Genomic DNA, 20,823 nt, shown 5'->3' on the forward strand with positions numbered 1-20,823 from the left:
GATGTGCTCCTGTACAGTCGTCTTATTTACTTCCACCGGAATTAATACCAAATCCAAATTTAGGCTACTTTTGATACCAGTTAGCGCCTCTAGTGACAAGACTCCTAGACCCATGTGTATTGTTGAATTATAAGCAAAACATACCTAACGGAGCTATTAGCTTGCACCAATCACGCGGGTTGCTACCCTCAGTGTAACAATTTACCATTTGGACTAAAGTTCTGAAACTTCTTTCCACCAACCCGTTACTCTGATGATTATGAGCCACTGAAAATCTAAGTTTCATGTCCAATTTTTCTGATAATTCTTTCATTATGTTGCTACGCATACCTGGACCCAAATCTGTCCTTATTTCTCTAGGAAAAGTGAACCTGCAAATAAAATTAAAAATTACATCTGCAATACATTTAGCATCTGCTGCGTATACCGGCATACTGAACATATAGCGACTAAATTGATCGACTAGACTCACTATATGGTATTTATTCGTCATTGACCTGCAATAACTTCCTGATGTATCCAACACCAGAATTTCCAACGGTTGTGAGGGAATCAGCAAAGGAGTCATATCACCAATTTTTTTCCCTGAAGTTCCTTTGTTCCTTTGGCACTTATCACATTGTTGCACATACATAGCACAAATTTTATCTAAATTTTCGAAATAAAACTTTTCTTTTACCTTTAATGCTAATTTGTTTTTTCCAAAGTGACCATTTTTATCATGATACTCCTCTAAAAGAACTGGAATGAGCGAATATGGCAACACAGTTAAAAAGCCCACCACATTATTTTTAAAATTCTTTTTCATCAGGACCCTGTCTTTCAACGTATACTGTCGTGACGCTCTTCGAGTTTTCTCAGAGATAGAAATGTCGTCTTTTAAAGCCTTGATTAAATCACCACAAAAGGCGTCTTTCTCCTGTTCTTCTCGTAATTTACTAAATCTACCCTCCACAATTTCCTGAATTGCCGTCTCATCGTCATCATCCTCTATTTTCGGCACCCCGGGTTCGTCCATTCCTGCGATATTTCGGGAGAGAAAATCAGCCAAAGTATTCATTTTCCCTTTTATAAACTGCACTTTTATATCATATTGAGCAAGTTCTAAAGCAAGCTTGTTTAATCGCGGATTCGCATTCCGGACCTTAGAGTAAAATTTAAGAGCAATGTTATCTGAGATAACTATCACTGGGTGTTGATAACAATACTCATGGAAGTAATGCAGAGAAAACACCACTGCTTTCAATTCAATATCTGTACTGCCCCATACCCGCTCCGAAGGAGACAATAGCTTAGAAGCGTATGAAATTACTTGAAAGAACCCATTGTCATTAATGTGTAACAGAGCCCCCAAGACCCCTATAATTGAGGTGTCTGTTACAAAAAATAGTTTTTTACTTTCGTCGAATGAAATTAAAACAGGGTCAGATGTAAGAATTTTCTTAATTTCTTCAAATTTTTCAGCACACTCGTAAGTCCATTTGAATTGTTTTTCTTTACAAGCATCGACCAGCGGTCGCGTCAAGGTTGCCAAGTTTGGAATAAAAGCTCTTAGAAATTCAACAAACCCAGAAGCCCTTTACATTGCTTTTTTGTTTTTATCGGTGGTAATGTAATAATAGCCTCAATTCGCTTCTTTTCATTTTTTAATCTGTAAGGGCCCTTTTCAAATCCAAAAATGGAAATTTCCTCGTACCCAAAGTAGCTTTTTATTGGACTTAAAATATATCCCGCTTCTCTTAGGCGTGTCAACACTATTTTTAAATTTTCTATCAACTCTTCCAATGTTTCTGCGTAAAGTACCAAATCGTCGATATAAGCAATGACCATTTTAAACCTCAGTTCAGCTAATGTCTTATCAACGTTTCTCTGAAAAATTCCGGGATGAACTTTAATTCCGAATCCTAAAACTGAGTATTCATAGTGGCCATCTGGGGTGGAGAAAGTGGTAGCCTCCCGGGACTGTCCTTCTTTTAAACCCATTTGCCAAAATGCACGGAAAAAATCTAATTTAACAAACCATTTCTTCGCTCGCACTATGTTTAAAATGTCTGCGATTCGTGGTAGTGGATAACGTTCTGTCTTAATTCTCTCATTTAACATGGAAAAATCGTTGCATAACCTAGGCTTTCCTTTTTTTTTTGCTATTACCACTGGACTGGAATATGCCGATCTTGAATCTCTAATTACTCCCCATTTTTTCATTTTGTCTGTTTCTTGGGCTATAAATTTCCTATCCTCACTATGAAAACGCCGCATAGGTACATAAACCGGGTCAGAATTCACAAAAGTATATTCCGTTGGTTCCATGCGGACTTGGCCGGCTCTAAAGTCACTTTCGTCTTCTAGAAACATATCTTGAAACTCGAGTATTACGGCCTCTAATTCTCGCTTACTCATCTCGGGCAGTACCGGATTAATATTTACACCTAGTTCGGCTATTCTCTTCGCGTTCTCTTGCACGTCAGCGGCAGTTTTGTTTTCACTTATTTTTTCTCTCTCTAGGTCAGCAAGGTCACTGTTACACTCGTCGTGAACGGCAAAACACTGATATGTTCTCGCGAACGCCGCTGATGCTTCGTCATGGTCCCAGACAGTGACATTGCTCTTTCTTGCCGCTGGAAACTGCAAAATTGAAAATTCTTCCTCATATGACTCTTTTCCCAACCTTTCAATTAGATTTACCTCCGCCTCGTAACCTTCCTCGATCAATTGTTCCTTGAACAAGTCGCGCTTGTCACCTGGCCACCGTGAATAATCTGGTACTGGTTCCTCCTGATAATTCTTCTCTCCTATTATCAATTTATTTAAAACATCAGCGGGGAGTAAATTTTTTAACCCATGAAACCTCATAAATGACAGACTCAATAAAACCTTTTGTCTATTGCTCGCAATTATTTGCATTTTTTCCCGAAACTTTGTCCCATCTTTTAGTTGCAAATTTACTTCCGCCGCTCCCAAAACTTCCAGGGGCGAACCGTCTGCATTTTTTAAACTTTTTCTATCTTTCACATCTATTTCCTTAGAACTCACGAAATTTGCCGTTGCAACACAGACGTCCGCCCCAGTATCGAATTGCAGAGTTGCTTCGTAACCATTGCAATACCCTACCACCGATAATCTATTGTCATTTTTAACTTCTCGTTGGTCTATTTTATTAATAGAATGTAACTTATCATCCTCTACAACGCAACCTACTACATCACCATAGTATTTATCAATAATTCCTTTAAGCATGTTTGCCAACTTGTACCCGCCAGAATCAGATAGTCTTTTACCTTTCGGAGATTTTCCTGGAATCCATTCCTGAGGACCTATTGCATCTAATGGCAGAAACCGAATTTTCTTACAATTTAACACCGCACTTTCAAAATATTTATTTACAAACTTAATATCTGCCTCATTTTCTCGCTCTTGTTGTGGAACTCCAGTTACAATTACCAATTTTTTATTTGCTAACTCTTCTAAATATGATAAATCGATATTCTTGGGTAATTCATGATAGGCATCTTTTACGTTATTGCTTCCTCCCATAATTATAATCACGTTACCTAGACCATCATGTTGTTCTTCCTCACGAATTTTTTCCACCAAATCCTGAAATTCAAAACCACTATCCCATTTACAATCAATAACGAATTTTTCGCGACCTAAAACTTCACCTAGGTCTCCTTTTAAGCCTATTCCCGTATAGTCCACGAACATTGAAATCTTTTCTTTGCTCACCACATTACGCCTTTTTTGCGTCTTTGATTCTATCATTTCAATTCTGTTAAGACTCGACTCTTCCCGGCCTAGAAAGTCTCCCGGCCCGGGGCCCCTCTAGTTTTTTTGGTTATTACTTGATGTATTAAATTCATTTCTTCTCATTGGACGGAGTTGAGGATGCAAAATCCAGCAGGAGTCATGATCGTGGCCATTTTTCCCACAATGATCACATCTCGGTCTTGGTCTGTAGCTAGTTGGAAACTGATAAGACCCTTGAGGAGGAAATTGCGAAGAACTTACATTTTGAGCGAAATTTTGGAAACTACTCGCGACCTCATTTATTGATCGTTGCAGTTTCTCCATTTTAATCTCCAGTCGTTCTGTCTGTGCAAATCCTAAATCCACTTCAGACGATAACATTGCTAGATTCCCTTCTAAATCTCTCACTCTATTTTCCAACTTTGATGTATTCCCGCTGTGGTTACCTTCGTTTTGTACCGCTGCATGTCATTGACCTGCAATAACTTCCTGATGTATCCAACACCAGAATTTCCAACGGTTGTGAGGGAATCAGCAAAGGAGTCATATCACCAATTTTTTTCCCTGAAGTTCCTTTGTTCCTTTGGCACTTATCACATTGTTGCACATACATAGCACAAATTTTATCTAAATTTTCGAAATAAAACTTTTCTTTTACCTTTAATGCTAATTTGTTTTTTCCAAAGTGACCATTTTTATCATGATACTCCTCTAAAAGAACTGGAATGAGCGAATATGGCAACACAGTTAAAAAGCCCACCACATTATTTTTAAAATTCTTTTTCATCAGGACCCTGTCTTTCAACGTATACTGTCGTGACGCTCTTCGAGTTTTCTCAGAGATAGAAATGTCGTCTTTTAAAGCCTTGATTAAATCACCACAAAAGGCGTCTTTCTCCTGTTCTTCTCGTAATTTACTAAATCTACCCTCCACAATTTCCTGAATTGCCGTCTCATCGTCATCATCCTCTATTTTCGGCACCCCGGGTTCGTCCATTCCTGCGATATTTCGGGAGAGAAAATCAGCCAAAGTATTCATTTTCCCTTTTATAAACTGCACTTTTATATCATATTGAGCAAGTTCTAAAGCAAGCTTGTTTAATCGCGGATTCGCATTCCGGACCTTAGAGTAAAATTTAAGAGCAATGTTATCTGAGATAACTATCACTGGGTGTTGATAACAATACTCATGGAAGTAATGCAGAGAAAACACCACTGCTTTCAATTCAATATCTGTACTGCCCCATACCCGCTCCGAAGGAGACAATAGCTTAGAAGCGTATGAAATTACTTGAAAGAACCCATTGTCATTAATGTGTAACAGAGCCCCCAAGACCCCTATAATTGAGGTGTCTGTTACAAAAAATAGTTTTTTACTTTCGTCGAATGAAATTAAAACAGGGTCAGATGTAAGAATTTTCTTAATTTCTTCAAATTTTTCAGCACACTCGTAAGTCCATTTGAATTGTTTTTCTTTACAAGCATCGACCAGCGGTCGCGTCAAGGTTGCCAAGTTTGGAATAAAAGCTCTTAGAAATTCAACAAACCCAGAAGCCCTTTACATTGCTTTTTTGTTTTTATCGGTGGTAATGTAATAATAGCCTCAATTCGCTTCTTTTCATTTTTTAATCTGTAAGGGCCCTTTTCAAATCCAAAAATGGAAATTTCCTCGTACCCAAAGTAGCTTTTTATTGGACTTAAAATATATCCCGCTTCTCTTAGGCGTGTCAACACTATTTTTAAATTTTCTATCAACTCTTCCAATGTTTCTGCGTAAAGTACCAAATCGTCGATATAAGCAATGACCATTTTAAACCTCAGTTCAGCTAATGTCTTATCAACGTTTCTCTGAAAAATTCCGGGATGAACTTTAATTCCGAATCCTAAAACTGAGTATTCATAGTGGCCATCTGGGGTGGAGAAAGTGGTAGCCTCCCGGGACTGTCCTTCTTTTAAACCCATTTGCCAAAATGCACGGAAAAAATCTAATTTAACAAACCATTTCTTCGCTCGCACTATGTTTAAAATGTCTGCGATTCGTGGTAGTGGATAACGTTCTGTCTTAATTCTCTCATTTAACATGGAAAAATCGTTGCATAACCTAGGCTTTCCTTTTTTTTTTGCTATTACCACTGGACTGGAATATGCCGATCTTGAATCTCTAATTACTCCCCATTTTTTCATTTTGTCTGTTTCTTGGGCTATAAATTTCCTATCCTCACTATGAAAACGCCGCATAGGTACATAAACCGGGTCAGAATTCACAAAAGTATATTCCGTTGGTTCCATGCGGACTTGGCCGGCTCTAAAGTCACTTTCGTCTTCTAGAAACATATCTTGAAACTCGAGTATTACGGCCTCTAATTCTCGCTTACTCATCTCGGGCAGTACCGGATTAATATTTACACCTAGTTCGGCTATTCTCTTCGCGTTCTCTTGCACGTCAGCGGCAGTTTTGTTTTCACTTATTTTTTCTCTCTCTAGGTCAGCAAGGTCACTGTTACACTCGTCGTGAACGGCAAAACACTGATATGTTCTCGCGAACGCCGCTGATGCTTCGTCATGGTCCCAGACAGTGACATTGCTCTTTCTTGCCGCTGGAAACTGCAAAATTGAAAATTCTTCCTCATATGACTCTTTTCCCAACCTTTCAATTAGATTTACCTCCGCCTCGTAACCTTCCTCGATCAATTGTTCCTTGAACAAGTCGCGCTTGTCACCTGGCCACCGTGAATAATCTGGTACTGGTTCCTCCTGATAATTCTTCTCTCCTATTATCAATTTATTTAAAACATCAGCGGGGAGTAAATTTTTTAACCCATGAAACCTCATAAATGACAGACTCAATAAAACCTTTTGTCTATTGCTCGCAATTATTTGCATTTTTTCCCGAAACTTTGTCCCATCTTTTAGTTGCAAATTTACTTCCGCCGCTCCCAAAACTTCCAGGGGCGAACCGTCTGCATTTTTTAAACTTTTTCTATCTTTCACATCTATTTCCTTAGAACTCACGAAATTTGCCGTTGCAACACAGACGTCCGCCCCAGTATCGAATTGCAGAGTTGCTTCGTAACCATTGCAATACCCTACCACCGATAATCTATTGTCATTTTTAACTTCTCGTTGGTCTATTTTATTAATAGAATGTAACTTATCATCCTCTACAACGCAACCTACTACATCACCATAGTATTTATCAATAATTCCTTTAAGCATGTTTGCCAACTTGTACCCGCCAGAATCAGATAGTCTTTTACCTTTCGGAGATTTTCCTGGAATCCATTCCTGAGGACCTATTGCATCTAATGGCAGAAACCGAATTTTCTTACAATTTAACACCGCACTTTCAAAATATTTATTTACAAACTTAATATCTGCCTCATTTTCTCGCTCTTGTTGTGGAACTCCAGTTACAATTACCAATTTTTTATTTGCTAACTCTTCTAAATATGATAAATCGATATTCTTGGGTAATTCATGATAGGCATCTTTTACGTTATTGCTTCCTCCCATAATTATAATCACGTTACCTAGACCATCATGTTGTTCTTCCTCACGAATTTTTTCCACCAAATCCTGAAATTCAAAACCACTATCCCATTTACAATCAATAACGAATTTTTCGCGACCTAAAACTTCACCTAGGTCTCCTTTTAAGCCTATTCCCGTATAGTCCACGAACATTGAAATCTTTTCTTTGCTCACCACATTACGCCTTTTTTGCGTCTTTGATTCTATCATTTCAATTCTGTTAAGACTCGACTCTTCCCGGCCTAGAAAGTCTCCCGGCCCGGGGCCCCTCTAGTTTTTTTGGTTATTACTTGATGTATTAAATTCATTTCTTCTCATTGGACGGAGTTGAGGATGCAAAATCCAGCAGGAGTCATGATCGTGGCCATTTTTCCCACAATGATCACATCTCGGTCTTGGTCTGTAGCTAGTTGGAAACTGATAAGACCCTTGAGGAGGAAATTGCGAAGAACTTACATTTTGAGCGAAATTTTGGAAACTACTCGCGACCTCATTTATTGATCGTTGCAGTTTCTCCATTTTAATCTCCAGTCGTTCTGTCTGTGCAAATCCTAAATCCACTTCAGACGATAACATTGCTAGATTCCCTTCTAAATCTCTCACTCTATTTTCCAACTTTGATGTATTCCCGCTGTGGTTACCTTCGTTTTGTACCGCTGCAACCGCTCCGTCAAATCTCACTCCTTTTTTCTCATTATATCCTTCTTTATTTCTCCATTTCCTATCTCCCTCAATTAACTCAATGGCCTTTTTTAAATTTTCCCTAAGCTGTTGGTACGTAGAATTGTCTTGCATTAGCACCGCATTTTTATAATTACTTTTCAGTCCTTTTATTATGAGTTTATTTGTCGCTTTTTGTGAAGAATAAACATCTAAAGTTCTCGCCAATGTCCGCTTTGCTTCGAAGTAGTCTAGTGGATTTTCATTTTCTCTTTGAACCCTATCAATGAAAGCTCCCCAATCCCGGTCTTCCGCACCGAATTCCTTTTTTAATTCCTCTTTATATTCCTCAAATGTCTCAAGTGCCTCAAAAGTTTCCCTTTCATTATCGAAATAAATCTTTGCTCTCTCGTCTAAAAATGCCCTTAGATGTAATTTTTTTCTATCGTCAGGAAAACCAATCATATATCGCTCATAGTCTTCTAAAAATGTATAAATGCTCTGATCATCGTTGCCCGTGAATTTTTTTGGAGGGTCGTCCAATCGTTTCTTTTGGATGGAGGGGATTGCAACTTAATTCCTGCCCTCGTGTGTCATTTTTATGTCTTCGTACACGTTCTCGTATAAATGAATACTATTATTTTTCCCGAAAAATTTATCTAAATCCCCTTGCGTCAGCGTCCCTGACAGAGAGCTTGCACTATGTACTCCCTGGATAACAGAATCTTCTAAGTGTATTAATTTCTCTTGTTCATGCGTAAAGTTTTGCCACCCTTTTAACGGACACTCAGATCTGTCACCACTTGGTGTGCTGGACGTGCCCGCACCAGGCGCAAAGTCGGTCTCATTTACTGATAATAAAATGGGACGTAGGTATGGCTCCTCCTTTTCTTTCGATTTCTTTTCCAACTGTGAAATTCGTTCGCCCTCTAGTTTGCTCAAGTATTCTCTTGCGTCATCTAGTGTAGCATAGGTATATTTGACTCCTCTTTTCTCTAACTCCCTTGATACTGCTAGTTGATTGCCTTTGGAAATATTTTTTATTTTTCCGTTTTTGGCGTACTCCCACTCTGTAGGAGTTTCAGAATATATTTCCAAATCGTCTATATCTCTCTGAGACAGGATTTTTGCATACTCTAAGATCTCCCGCTCCGCAAATTTTTTTTCCTTTGGGGAATGAACTCGGGCACGCCAATCTTAGTGCCTGCAAAACTCTGTCTGCTTTCACTTCAAAAACCTTGTTCTGTGACGACTTAAATTTGACGAACATTAGTCCTCGGCCGAAAAGGAGAAGTATGAACACATGTGATAATTGAAATAATTTGTTAAGTAAAACATTTAAAACAAAACTTGCTTACCTTTTCATTTTTTGAAGGATGCGATGAGAGAAATTTCGAAATAATTATAAAAACTGCGTGATTTTGAAAAAATGAAAAACTTTGGAACTTGAAAACGCGGGAAACTTTGGAAAACTTTGGAAATAACTAAGAAAAACAACAAAAACGAAGGGGTACCGGGATCCCTACGATATCACAAGATGACACGGCGCCTACAACATGTTGTGGTGGGAATGCTGGCACAAATGAAGAACACAACCAAATATGGAAATAGCACAATGAATACATATATATCTAAATCTCTATATAAATCTCTAATGAATAGCAACACTCACAGGGGCCAACCGGATCTAGCTCTAGAATCTTTCCTAGATGACTGATCTCGCCCACGTGGATATCACATCCTTTTATGCCAATGCTTGAACTTCCGAAAAACGGAAGCTCTCCGCGCGGACATAAACAAATGCGCCTCGAGAAACTCCGTCCGATAGGACTGACCCTGGACCTCCGCAATTTCTCACGAAGAGCCATGCCGCGAAGCATGCCTCATCTACGGAGCTGAATGTGGACACCAAACCTGCAAGGTCTGGTCCCACAACAGTATTTCAATGTGGCATTGTTGCTTGTTAACTACAGGTAACATGAATGGGATTCGATTCTTTGATTTTAAAGATACAGGGTTATTCAAAAGTTACGCACCACTGGCCGTAACTTTAGTTCTAATTATGATATCGATTTGCGGTTTGTGGCGTCCTTCCTCATATCGAGGGAGAAACTTTTTGAGGTACTTTTCAGTTCTTCATCCCCCCAGGGGGAGGGGGGGGGGGCAACTCAAAAATTTCAAATGGCAACCCCCATCATGTAATACATCGTTAGAAAGAGCATGAAAAAAGAAAATTTTTGGCGCAAACCGGAAATCAATCTGACCCCCCTGTCAAAAGTTAGGGGGGTCTAAAGGTTATTTAGGGAGTCCGTACCTTCATTTTTAGAGTAGCTTCGGCGGCTCTTGGACATACCGTTTCTCTTTTCAAAGAGTCCTCGAATACTCCAAGTCTGATACCGAAGTCTTCATGTTGCCCCCGGGCCACCACAGCCCCCTCGTAGGGGGGGATGGGCCTGTTACAATGAAACATTGCATTAAAATGCGGTTTTTACCCGGGAAAATCGCCAGAAATTATGCCCCGGTTTTTACCCGCTCCGCAACGAAAAATGAGGGGGGCAGCGGGGGTGTTTTGGATGTTTCCGTACTTTAAGGGGGTGGCAGTCCTTGTATTTCAATGCTCCGACTGATCGCAACGTTTCAAGGGTCCTCCTCAAGTTAGACATTAGTTTCGGGCATTATTTGTAGTGAATTTCCCGGTTTTTACCCGCTCTGCAACCAAAAATGAGGGGGGGCAGGGGGCTAAGAGTTTTGAAAACTCACTTTAAAGTCGCAGGCTGCGTTTGCGTTAGCATTGGCAAGAAATTCCACTCAGATTTGATTCTAAGTTTGAAGCTCTTCTGTGACTTTTCGCATTTTAATGCAATGTTTCATTGTAACAGGCCCATCCCCCCCTACGAGGGGGCTGTGGTGGCCCGGGGGCAACATGAAGACTTCGGTATCAGACTTGGAGTATTCGAGGACTCTTTGAAAAGAGAAACGGTATGTCCAAGAGCCGCCGAAGCTACTCTAAAAAATGAAGGTACGGACCCCCTAAATAACCTTTAGACCCCCCTAACTTTTGACAGGGGGGTCAGATTGATTTCCGGTTTGCGCCAAAAATTTTCTTTTTTCATGCTCTTTCTAACGATGTATTACATGATGGGGGTTGCCATTTGAAATTTTTGAGTTGCCCCCCACCCCCCCTCCCCCTGGGGGGATGAAGAACTGAAAAGTACCTCAAAAAGTTTCCCCCTCGATATGAGGAAGGACGCCACAAACCGCAAATCGATATCATAATTAGAACTAAAGTTATGGCCAGTGGTGCGTAACTTTTGAATAACCCTGTATAAGGAACACTTGATGCTCAAAGTGGGGTATTTGAGGTTGTAAAATCCTAATTGATGTTACAGTTACCAGGAATGCAGAAAGTTCTTTGTCTCCACGTTTTTTGAGGCAGCCTCCTCATTTTAAACGCTGCCTCCACATTGCTGTCTACATAAAACTACTTTTCTTTTACATTTGCAGCCTTCACATTGCTGTCCATATAAAATTGCGCACTTCACTATTTTCTTTTCATAAAAAAACACGCCTCACAACTTCATTTGCAGAAAAGAGTGAGCTATTCAGTTTCCTTTGCAAAAGTAATGTATTTAGGTAGTTTTTTCTCGAAAAGCAAGTGTGTGTTTTATGGTTCCTTTGACTGTGGGATGTCTGTGTCGAAATGACTTCTGTTCCCACATTTTTCCCTCGTTTGGCTGATCGAGCACTTTCTGCACTTCTGGCAATTGCCTTTTTGGCTCATGATTTTTTAAAGGAAAAGATATTGTGTTTAAATTGATCTAACGATGAGGCTACGTTTGTTTACTTATGGACTACATTTTGTAAAAAAGAACTACCTACTATTTGTGCCTCATTTTAGAAACGAAGTAGGTGTAACACGGGAAAAAGGATATGAAAACTTTGCAGTCCTTTTATATGTTAAAAGCACTCTTCGTTTTTTCGTTATTTTGATCAGCCTGTCTTTTATTTAAACATTTTAAGAACTTTGAAACAGCGTTTTTCCAACCTGTCGATTCAACATTCTGTAAGCTCTGTTGTATTGACATTTTGTATAATGTTCGAACATTGAAAGACGTTTGATTCAACATTCACTGTAGCCTGTTAAATCAGCATCTCAAATCTGTTAACATAAGAGAAACTGCACGTCAAAACAATATCTTGAACGTAACTCTAACATTGGCGCGGTTGTAAAATTTATATCCTTGCAGTGCCAGGACTAGGTACTCACACACAGATAGTTCGCCCAAGAGACTATTCATCCACACGTTTCCACCCACGAATTTTTAGCCCACAGATATTTGCCCACAACATTTTAACCCTCGTGCTTTTTTACCTACAAGCGTTTTCATCAAATAAATGTGATTAACAGTGATATTACGCTTACCTGACTCAAAGGGAAATGCAAAATTTAGTAGCTCTCAAGAATTTTAACACTCCTTTTCCTGCTTCTGTACCGTCCTCCCCATTGTCTGCTTTGTATGATTTGTAGGCCTCGCATAGTTTCTTCAAACGATCATTGTTATTCTTGTACTTTTTTTTTGAGGGGGCCGAATTTTTTTACCCAAATTCAAGTCTTTGAACACACTCTCCACATTACTATGTTCAGAGACAAGCTCTCGCAGAAGGTGGAAAAATGTGGAGTGGTGCTTGCCAACAACTACGTTAAGACGCAGGTTCCACCCCTCAGAGGCATTATTCGTTCTGGGTCCACCCAAAAGGGTTGCTTGGTGTTGATTCCAAAGCTTAGTTGGATATCAAGGTGCGACTCCTCGACGGCGACCTTGCGCTTTGACTCTGCGAACATAATTCCGTTCAAAATAATCACAGGTTTTAATGAGATCTTCTGCAATGTTTTCAAGTAATACATCAAAAGCCTGTTCAACATCTCCGACTAGAACAAAAGCCAATCCCAAGATTGACTGCAATCCAATTTTATCGATCTATCTTCTTCATTTCGGTACTGCGCTTGCAAACCCTCCTCTTGAATTCTCCTGTTCAAAGACTGGGCAAGGTGAAAAAAACAGAGTCTAGTATCAGCAGAATCAAAAACACCCTGATGAGCATTGATTAGACTTTTCATAATCACTAATGATTGTCAAAGAGGAAGCAACGGTGAAACTGTTTTGGACAAAATATGCTTTGATCTGAAGGATGGCTGTCTTGCAAGAAGCTTCTTCTTCAAAAGAATTTAGAACAGAATTTCAAACCGAATTTTGATTAAGGTTAACCCCCTGAAAAATATAAAATCTCACTTAAATTACATCAGCTGTTCCTTGCAATAGCATTATGAAATAGTTGCCTTTCCTCCATGACAACCATGAGTTAAGAATCTTGCTCCGTAAAATCATTGAAGTGAAAAGTCACGTGCACAAAAGTGCAAGGGGGTCTAAATAATGTGGGTCAAAAAGTGTGGCCGAATTATACCGTGGGTGACAAGTCTGTGGGTGAAAGTCCCAGAATCATCCTTGCGAATGTTGATTACATTCTCTGACAGATGCCTCCACATCAAAAAGGCATTGAACTATTGCTTGCGACATTGATTTGACACAGTGCAGGATGTAAAATTTACAACCTATTATCCTGGCGTGGTTCCACCACTTCTCTGCCAAAAAGTGCTGGTAGTGGTAGTGGCAGCGTGCGCTGTGTCCCGTAGCTCAGTGGTCCTCCTTGTGGTTATTCTTACCCAGCGCCACATATTATGGAGGTCAGCGTTAAAAAAGGCAATCGGAGATAACCCCTCTCTCACTTGTTTTCCAGTTCTTTCTTTGTTGCTTTCAACCCTTGTTCACCCGTTGACTTCTTCGAACATAAAATACTGCTGCTAGATCAGCACTTTTTGCAGTCAACTTTCCTGCTTATTTCGCGTCAGCAGAAGGATTTTCAAGAACTTTTGGCAGTTTGCAGCAATTTTAAGACCTCCAGCCACGTCAAGTTTTCAGCCATCTTGGATATTAAAATGGCAAAAAAATGACGTTTCATTCGGGTTTCTTGAGCCACGTTTCCCCTGAGACTACATTTTGTGAAAATCCGTCATTAAAAAGCCATTATACGAAAAACAATCGTCACATAATATTCATTATCTCGGATTTACTTATAACGAGCAAAAATTAATGCCTAATTCGAAGTAATCGGTTCAAAATACGTCCAATTACCAATTTTCGTGAGAATCCATCGTAAACAGACACTTATCACACCAATTGACACTTACTACAGCCACCATGATTACCCCACCATTTTGGATTAAGAGACAGCAGTGTATCAACGTCCAATTCAAAGTTGTCGGCTCATTACCCAGTGCACCCAGATTTCTGAAAAAAAAATGAAAAAAAAAATAATCCAAGCAGTTATTCTACGAATTGCAATCACCCTCGTCATTCCACCATCATGGATCTTAACAAGTAGTCTTAACATCTCCTACTGCAAAAGTACTGATTTTTGGCCAGCCTGTTACAGTCGGCACCCTGTAAGTGGGGTCAACAACTTGGAGGATACCATCATTAAAATTTGGAGGTGACCCTTGAAGTGGGGCACCCTACCATTCATTCTCATTCTGTCTCCTTGGCATTAGTAATAGCGAAGTAATATCGTTAAATTTGAATTTCCAGAGTCAAAATACCCTTAAATACCAATTTTCATCAGATTCCGTTGATTAAGAAATAATTTTACGCATTATAGCCGGCATCAATATTCCATCACCTTGAATTTATCAATATAAAAAAAAATCACCCCAAATTCGTATTTCTTGTGTCGACTTGACTCAAAATATCAAATTTCGTAAGAATCCGTTGATAAACAGACTTTGTACAGATTATGAAAGTAGGTTTGCTTTGACAAGTCGAATTTCTTTGTTGTCCATCAGCAAGACTCCTTAGTCGAATGGTAGAGTGCTGGTCTCCAAATTCATTGCTCAGCCGGAGGCATGGGTTCAAATTCAAACTTGGATGCTGCGGATTTAATTGTAAGTAACAATGTAAATTGACTTGTACCATTGTGGCTTGCTCTCTCAACAGATAAGAGGATGTAAACTGAACGTCCTGCCTGGCTATCAACTCAGCAGCGAGGGTTGTTGCGCAGATTTTTAACATCCTAGGTCTGTAAAATCAACATCCATATTGTTGACAGTGCATCCTTGTTTCCCTTATTCATGTAGGTACTTTTATATAGAGCCAAAAATAGTAGTTCCTTTTTGCACAATGTAGTCTATATCAAACTGACAATGAGTCATCTCTGTTATCAAAATTTTGGTTCAGCAGAGGTAGGATCTGTGAAAAATGTGCTGTGACTGACTGATTGTGATTGGCTGTGTCGGTGGATTGGTCTTGATTTTAACTTCCTTCTTTAGTAACTAATACTGATACCTATAGATGACTTGCATAATTTTTTGCAATTTCTTTCTCAGGATCTATTGCCGCTGCTCACAAACTCTAAAGATAAGGAAATACTAGCTCTAACTATCAAGTAAGTCCTTGTTTCATGATTTCATCATTTTTTTTTTAGGATCTTTAGGGGTTTGTTATTCCTTGGTAAGTCTTCGAACATCCTTGAGTCTCAGGAAATCTCTCTAACTTACTTTAAAGTACCTCATTTTGTTACAATCTGGTTATTTCCCCTACAATTGTTTGGAAAATCGATCGTCTTATCTATTGCTAAGCTGTCGGAAATGTTTGAATAATACTGCCCATACATCGTACATTTCCATCTTTACTGTGTTTACTTCGCTATACTTAAAAGAAAAAAAGTTAAAAAACTTTTTGAAGAGAAAACTCAATAAAAACTGTTAAAATATCCGAGTTAGGAAACCTTTTGATTTCTCTCCTCTGTGCAAATATTTCAGTCGCAAAACGTGCTTGAATACTTTCTTCATTAAGTTCACTTGTCCCAATCTCACACATTCGTGATATGTATTGAATGCAGCAACCCATGTCACAAAATACACTCTGCACAATTTTGGACCTGGGTGGAACCTAAAAAAAACTCCTTTCTCCGAGAGCTCCGCCGGATCAAAGTTCCTTAACATGCTAAAAGGCTACAAGTTGTGGCTTCACAATGCTTTTTACAGATAGTCATTTGTCCATCAATATTAGTTTAAAATCATGGAGTTTACTAAACAACCCTCTTTTATTCTCTACACATAATTTTGAGATAACTTTTTCATACGAAAATAATTAATCAGTGTCCAAATTGAATAACAAAACCAAATGTATTTTCAAGAAGGAAAGATGTCACTTCAGATAATTTATTCGCCTCCAATAGAATTTTTCTCCCAGCGGCCAAAAGGAATGTTTACATTTTGCAAAGAAGCGATCAATGATCTAGTTATGATCACAATCTGTAGGCTGTATTAGAAAATTTTTAAATAATTTTCGGAAGGAAATCGTACATTTCCCCTTGATTGGTTTTTGTTTGAACTTAATTATTCTTAAATCAATTGCACATTAATGGTTTGACGTTTTTCTAGGATCTTAGTGAATTTAACATTACCAGTGGAATGTCTCCTATGCCCTGCCACCATGACCAAATCACCGGCCGGAAGCACCGTTGTTTACGAGTTGAACTGGCTCCTCCATGCAGCCAAGGAATCATTTGTGGATAAGCATTCCACACGCAGTGTAGTTGATTTCATGCAAGAAATCTTGGAAAAAGTACATACCACCCATAAAACTACTTTAGTATGAATCTCCAGTAATTTTCTTTAGTCAATAATATCTAGTTAAGGTTAAATTTCTATCTTCTAGTGGGTATGTTTCCTGCAAGACAAGGTTGCCAGGTTGTGCAATTAAATTGGGGATATTTTACTTAGATTTCAACAGGGGAAAGTAATGTTATATCTGTTCTCTCTGGCAACAGTGCGCGAGGTACAGTCAACTGAAAAAGTTTGTGATCGGTAAATTCGCATTGAGCATAATATAATTGGACCGTGTCTAGCAGAAAGGAACAAAGCCATATCAGCTATTGCAAAAATTAACCGGGCAATTCAATTTTTTACAAGAGAACGTTTGTGCGGATTCCTTTGAAAATTTTGAGGAATTTAATTCGCACTGTGCAGAAAATTCACCGAACTTTGCACAAAAATTAGCACAACTGTTTTCATGTAAAAAATTAAATTGCCCTATTAAAATTGGCAATAGCTGATGCATACTTCTCCGAGCTTGAATCAAGAAGATTGATGCCAGCATTCAACACAAAATGCCAGTTCACAGTTAATCCAACCAATCAACCATGCACGAGCGGCAAAAATTGAGTACCGAATTAAACAAATGGAACTCTACACACAACCAGTTCCTTGTGATGAGCTCTATCTACATTATTATACCGCAAGAATTTAACATTGTTACATTTCTCCAAATGTCTATTTTTCGATTTTTCTTAGAACTTGGAGAGTTGAGCTAAAGGCTATGTAAATGAATGTGGTATTCAGATCGATTGCCGGCAGTCTGAGTGCAAGTTTTCATGAGAAAAACACAATTTTCCCCGTATTTTCCTTACCTTGACGGTCTTAGAAGTAATTTTTTGAAAATTTGCATACAAAAACGAAGTCTCCGTGCAAAAAACGTCTGAAAAGTGTTACGCCGAGGTCATACTTCTCCGTTTGGCTGTTTTTCTGATAGAGCACCGAATTTTCGAAGATTTTCGAAAATTACCAGAAATTGTGTTATTTCCGTAAATTTTTTAAAGTTGGCAACAATGTGCCTCTCAAATTAAGCTCTATAAGTCTTAGTGGTACTATGCTACTGTATTATTCGGTCATCTTTACCACACAGATGCTTCAATATCGAGATTTTTGCTGAAAAAACACGATTCTCCGAAAAAATCGAAACTGTGAGGGCTCGGGGGCAATGGATGGATCCAAAATTTTTGAAATAGAAAAAACACGGGTCCAAAAGTTTTCTGAGGAGCAACTTTTCCGCCCGACCCGTTTCGCGATTCCGACAAAGTGGAAAAACCCTCTACCCTAGGGCCCTTGGGAGGTAGTGCTTCTGAAATTTTTATTTTCGAATGGGAAGACCCCTCTTGTGATACCTCGTTCGAAAGAACATAAGAAAAGAAAACTTTTCGCGCAAATCCGAAGTCAATACCTCCAACCGTTTCGAAATGGCGGCTGGTTAAAGTTTAATATGGTGGCCGGTTAAAGTTTAAAATGGCTGATAATTGGAACCCAGGTTTTTTGTCGATGAATTTGCCTGAAACTCGGCATTGGAGGGTGTTTTAACCCTAAAAAACGAATTTGACGTTAACTTTTCAAAAAAATCAAAATTCCCGAAATGGTGACTGGTTTAATTTCAAAATGGCCGAAAATTGTATTTTTAGAAATCAAATTTCCAATTTGTTAAACCAAGATGCCAACTTTCGGCCATGTTGAACTTCAACCGGCCGCATTTTTAATTTCGGTTTTTTGAAAATCGAACCTCAAATTTGTTTTTCATATGTCTAAATACACGAGGATACTGAATTTTGGGCGAATCCACGACGAACAACCGGTTTCAATTTTCAGCCACCTTGAACTGTAACCGGCCGCCATTTTGAATTAGTTTAAGATATTGACTTCAGGTGTGCGTGGAAAGTTTTCTTTTTTTATGCTTTTTAGAACACGGTATCACAAGAGGGGTCTTATTATTTGAAAATAAAAAGATGGGATCTATTCCCCCTTCCCCCAAGTAGGCCCCTGAAAATTTTAGGGGTGTCAAAAAGTAGTGCCCTTTGGGCCAGGAATGTCCTTAAAGTTTCAAATCTCTGCCTCAATTAGGTAAAAAGTTAGATGGGGAAGGGACTTTTCGAGCACTTTCTTTAGGTGCTTTTATAAATGAGCCAAAAATAGTTATTCCTTTTTTTCAAATGCAGTCCAATTCCTTGACACGAAATTTATTTTTTCTGTACCATGCATTTTCAAATTCAAACAGAGCACCCATGGGCACTTTTTTGTGGGTCACTGACAATCAGGTTTGCTTCTGTGTAAATAAAAAACTATCTCACTAACTCTGACTTACCTTCCTCACGTGTGGTTTTGATTGTTCATTTATTGAAATCGATAGAAATAGTGATAGACAAAGAAGATAAATGAAAAATGGAGCGATTATATGATGGGATTCCGGGTGGTTGCAATGATCGAATTAGATAAGTCATTGACTAACCAATAGCAACCTATGAGAAACCCTATGGTTAGTGGTGCCGTTTCTACAGTAAATTTGTTGCTCGCCTCTAGCAGGACATTAATTGTACTAAACATGTCAACAACTCTTTAAACCTCCCGTATTGTGCATGTGCCATGTTGTAATGTTGATGAAGTTTTTTCTCGAACATTTGCTTGCAAAGGTTCGTAGTTCATGAACAAATGAATAAAAAGTTGGCTGACGCACCTTAGCGCAAATTCTGTAAGGTTAAGTCACGCTTTGCTTTTCTTGCATGCGTTGTGTGTACGCATGTGTTCTTAATAAAACTGTACGATTAAATAAACTTTCATTGTAATTTGAAATAATTTTTTTTATCATAATCAAATATTAATTGAACCTAAATTCCTTCATTCTGCAAATCTAGGATTAAGTTACTTACCTTTTTCCTTGAGATATCTATTTTTTTGGGAATATTATTTAATGAAGAATCTTTATCTTGTCACTTGTTTGTACTAAGTTTGTAAAGAGCTTGATGCAAAGACGGCTTTCCCCCCCCCCCCCTCTGGAATTTCTTCAGGCTTTGACTATTGATTACTCATACTTGATCGCTTCTTTTCCCAAATTTTCAGACCCCCAAAAAATTTTGGGGGGGGGGAGCTAGGGGGGGGTGGAAGTCACAACCTGTGAACCTCGATATCTCTCGAACGAAGAAAGATATCAAGGTCCGGTTTGGACGAAAAATTGTCTAAAATTGCATACTTTCAGATTCTAAAGGTCGAAATCTCGATATCACATTTTTAAGTCAACATATGTGCTTTTTGCCAGTTTTTAGGTCTAGAAAATTTCTTTTAAACGAAAAATTTACAAAGATCTCAATTTTTTATTTGAACCAAAACCAGTTTTTTAAATTGTTCGTCTTTTTCCGCATCCAATGAGTGGTCTATCAAGCAGCGGAACCAAACGGTTCCGGAATCATGATCGATTGAAGTTTCCGCTTAACTCGCGCCGACCGATTTTCGCGCGCAAAAAAGTCGGATTTGACTGTTATTAGATCAGATTGAATGTTCAAACTGAGCAAAATGCATTAGCAGGGACTCTTGAGGGTCGCTGAGTTCAGAAATTACAGATACTTCCAAATAATTCACATATTAAAAATTACAGCTCCACAGCGCTATTTTAGAGGCCCACTGTGTGCCGACCGGCCGCCCAGTGGTCCTGTGCGGAGCTGTAATTTTAAAAACGTGAATTTTTTGGAGGTATCTGTAATTTCTGAACTCAGCGATCCTCAAGAGTCCCTGATAATGCATTTTGCTCAGTTTGAACATTCAATCTGATTCAATAACAGTCAAATTCGACTTTTTTGCGCGCGAAAATCGGTCGGCGCGCGTTGAGCGGAAACTTCAATCGATCATAACTCCGGAACCGTTTGGTTCCGCAGCTTAATGGACCACTCGTTGGATGCAGAAAAAGACGAACAATTTAAAAACTTGTTTTGGTTCTAATAAAAAATTGAGATCTTCGTAAATTTTTCGTTTAAAAGAAATTTTCTAGACTTAAAAACTGGCAAAAAGCACATATGTTGACTTAAAAATGTGATATCGAGATTTCGACCTTTAGAATCTGAAAGTATGCAATTTTAGACAATTTTTCGTCCAAACCGGACCTCGATATCTTTCTTCGTTCGAGAGATATCGAGGTTCACGGGTTTTGACTTCCACCCCCCCTAGCTCCCCCCCAA

At 38.8% G+C, this 20,823-nt stretch overlaps 1 protein-coding gene across 6 annotated transcripts in view; it reads left to right on the top strand.

The window, feature by feature from the left end:
- The window catches only part of tim (timeless), a 161,118-nt gene that overhangs the window by 51,430 nt on the left and 88,865 nt on the right, over nucleotides 1-20,823 (top strand). For 4 of the 6 annotated variants that reach the window (XM_072300699.1, XM_072300706.1, XM_072300702.1 and 1 more), the window contains 2 exons: nucleotides 15,377-15,435; nucleotides 16,436-16,646. In XM_072300699.1, the coding sequence (XP_072156800.1) occupies nucleotides 15,377-15,435; nucleotides 16,436-16,646 (270 nt within the window). Of the gene's footprint in view, nucleotides 1-14,836; nucleotides 14,936-15,376; nucleotides 15,436-16,435; nucleotides 16,647-20,823 lie in introns of all 6 variants that reach the window. The other 2 variants (XM_072300710.1, XM_072300705.1) reach the window with 2 other exon arrangements.

The sequence above is a fragment of the Bemisia tabaci genome, chromosome 1 (genome assembly GCF_918797505.1).
Source record: "Bemisia tabaci chromosome 1, PGI_BMITA_v3".
Classification (NCBI taxonomy): domain Eukaryota; kingdom Metazoa; phylum Arthropoda; class Insecta; order Hemiptera; family Aleyrodidae; genus Bemisia; species Bemisia tabaci.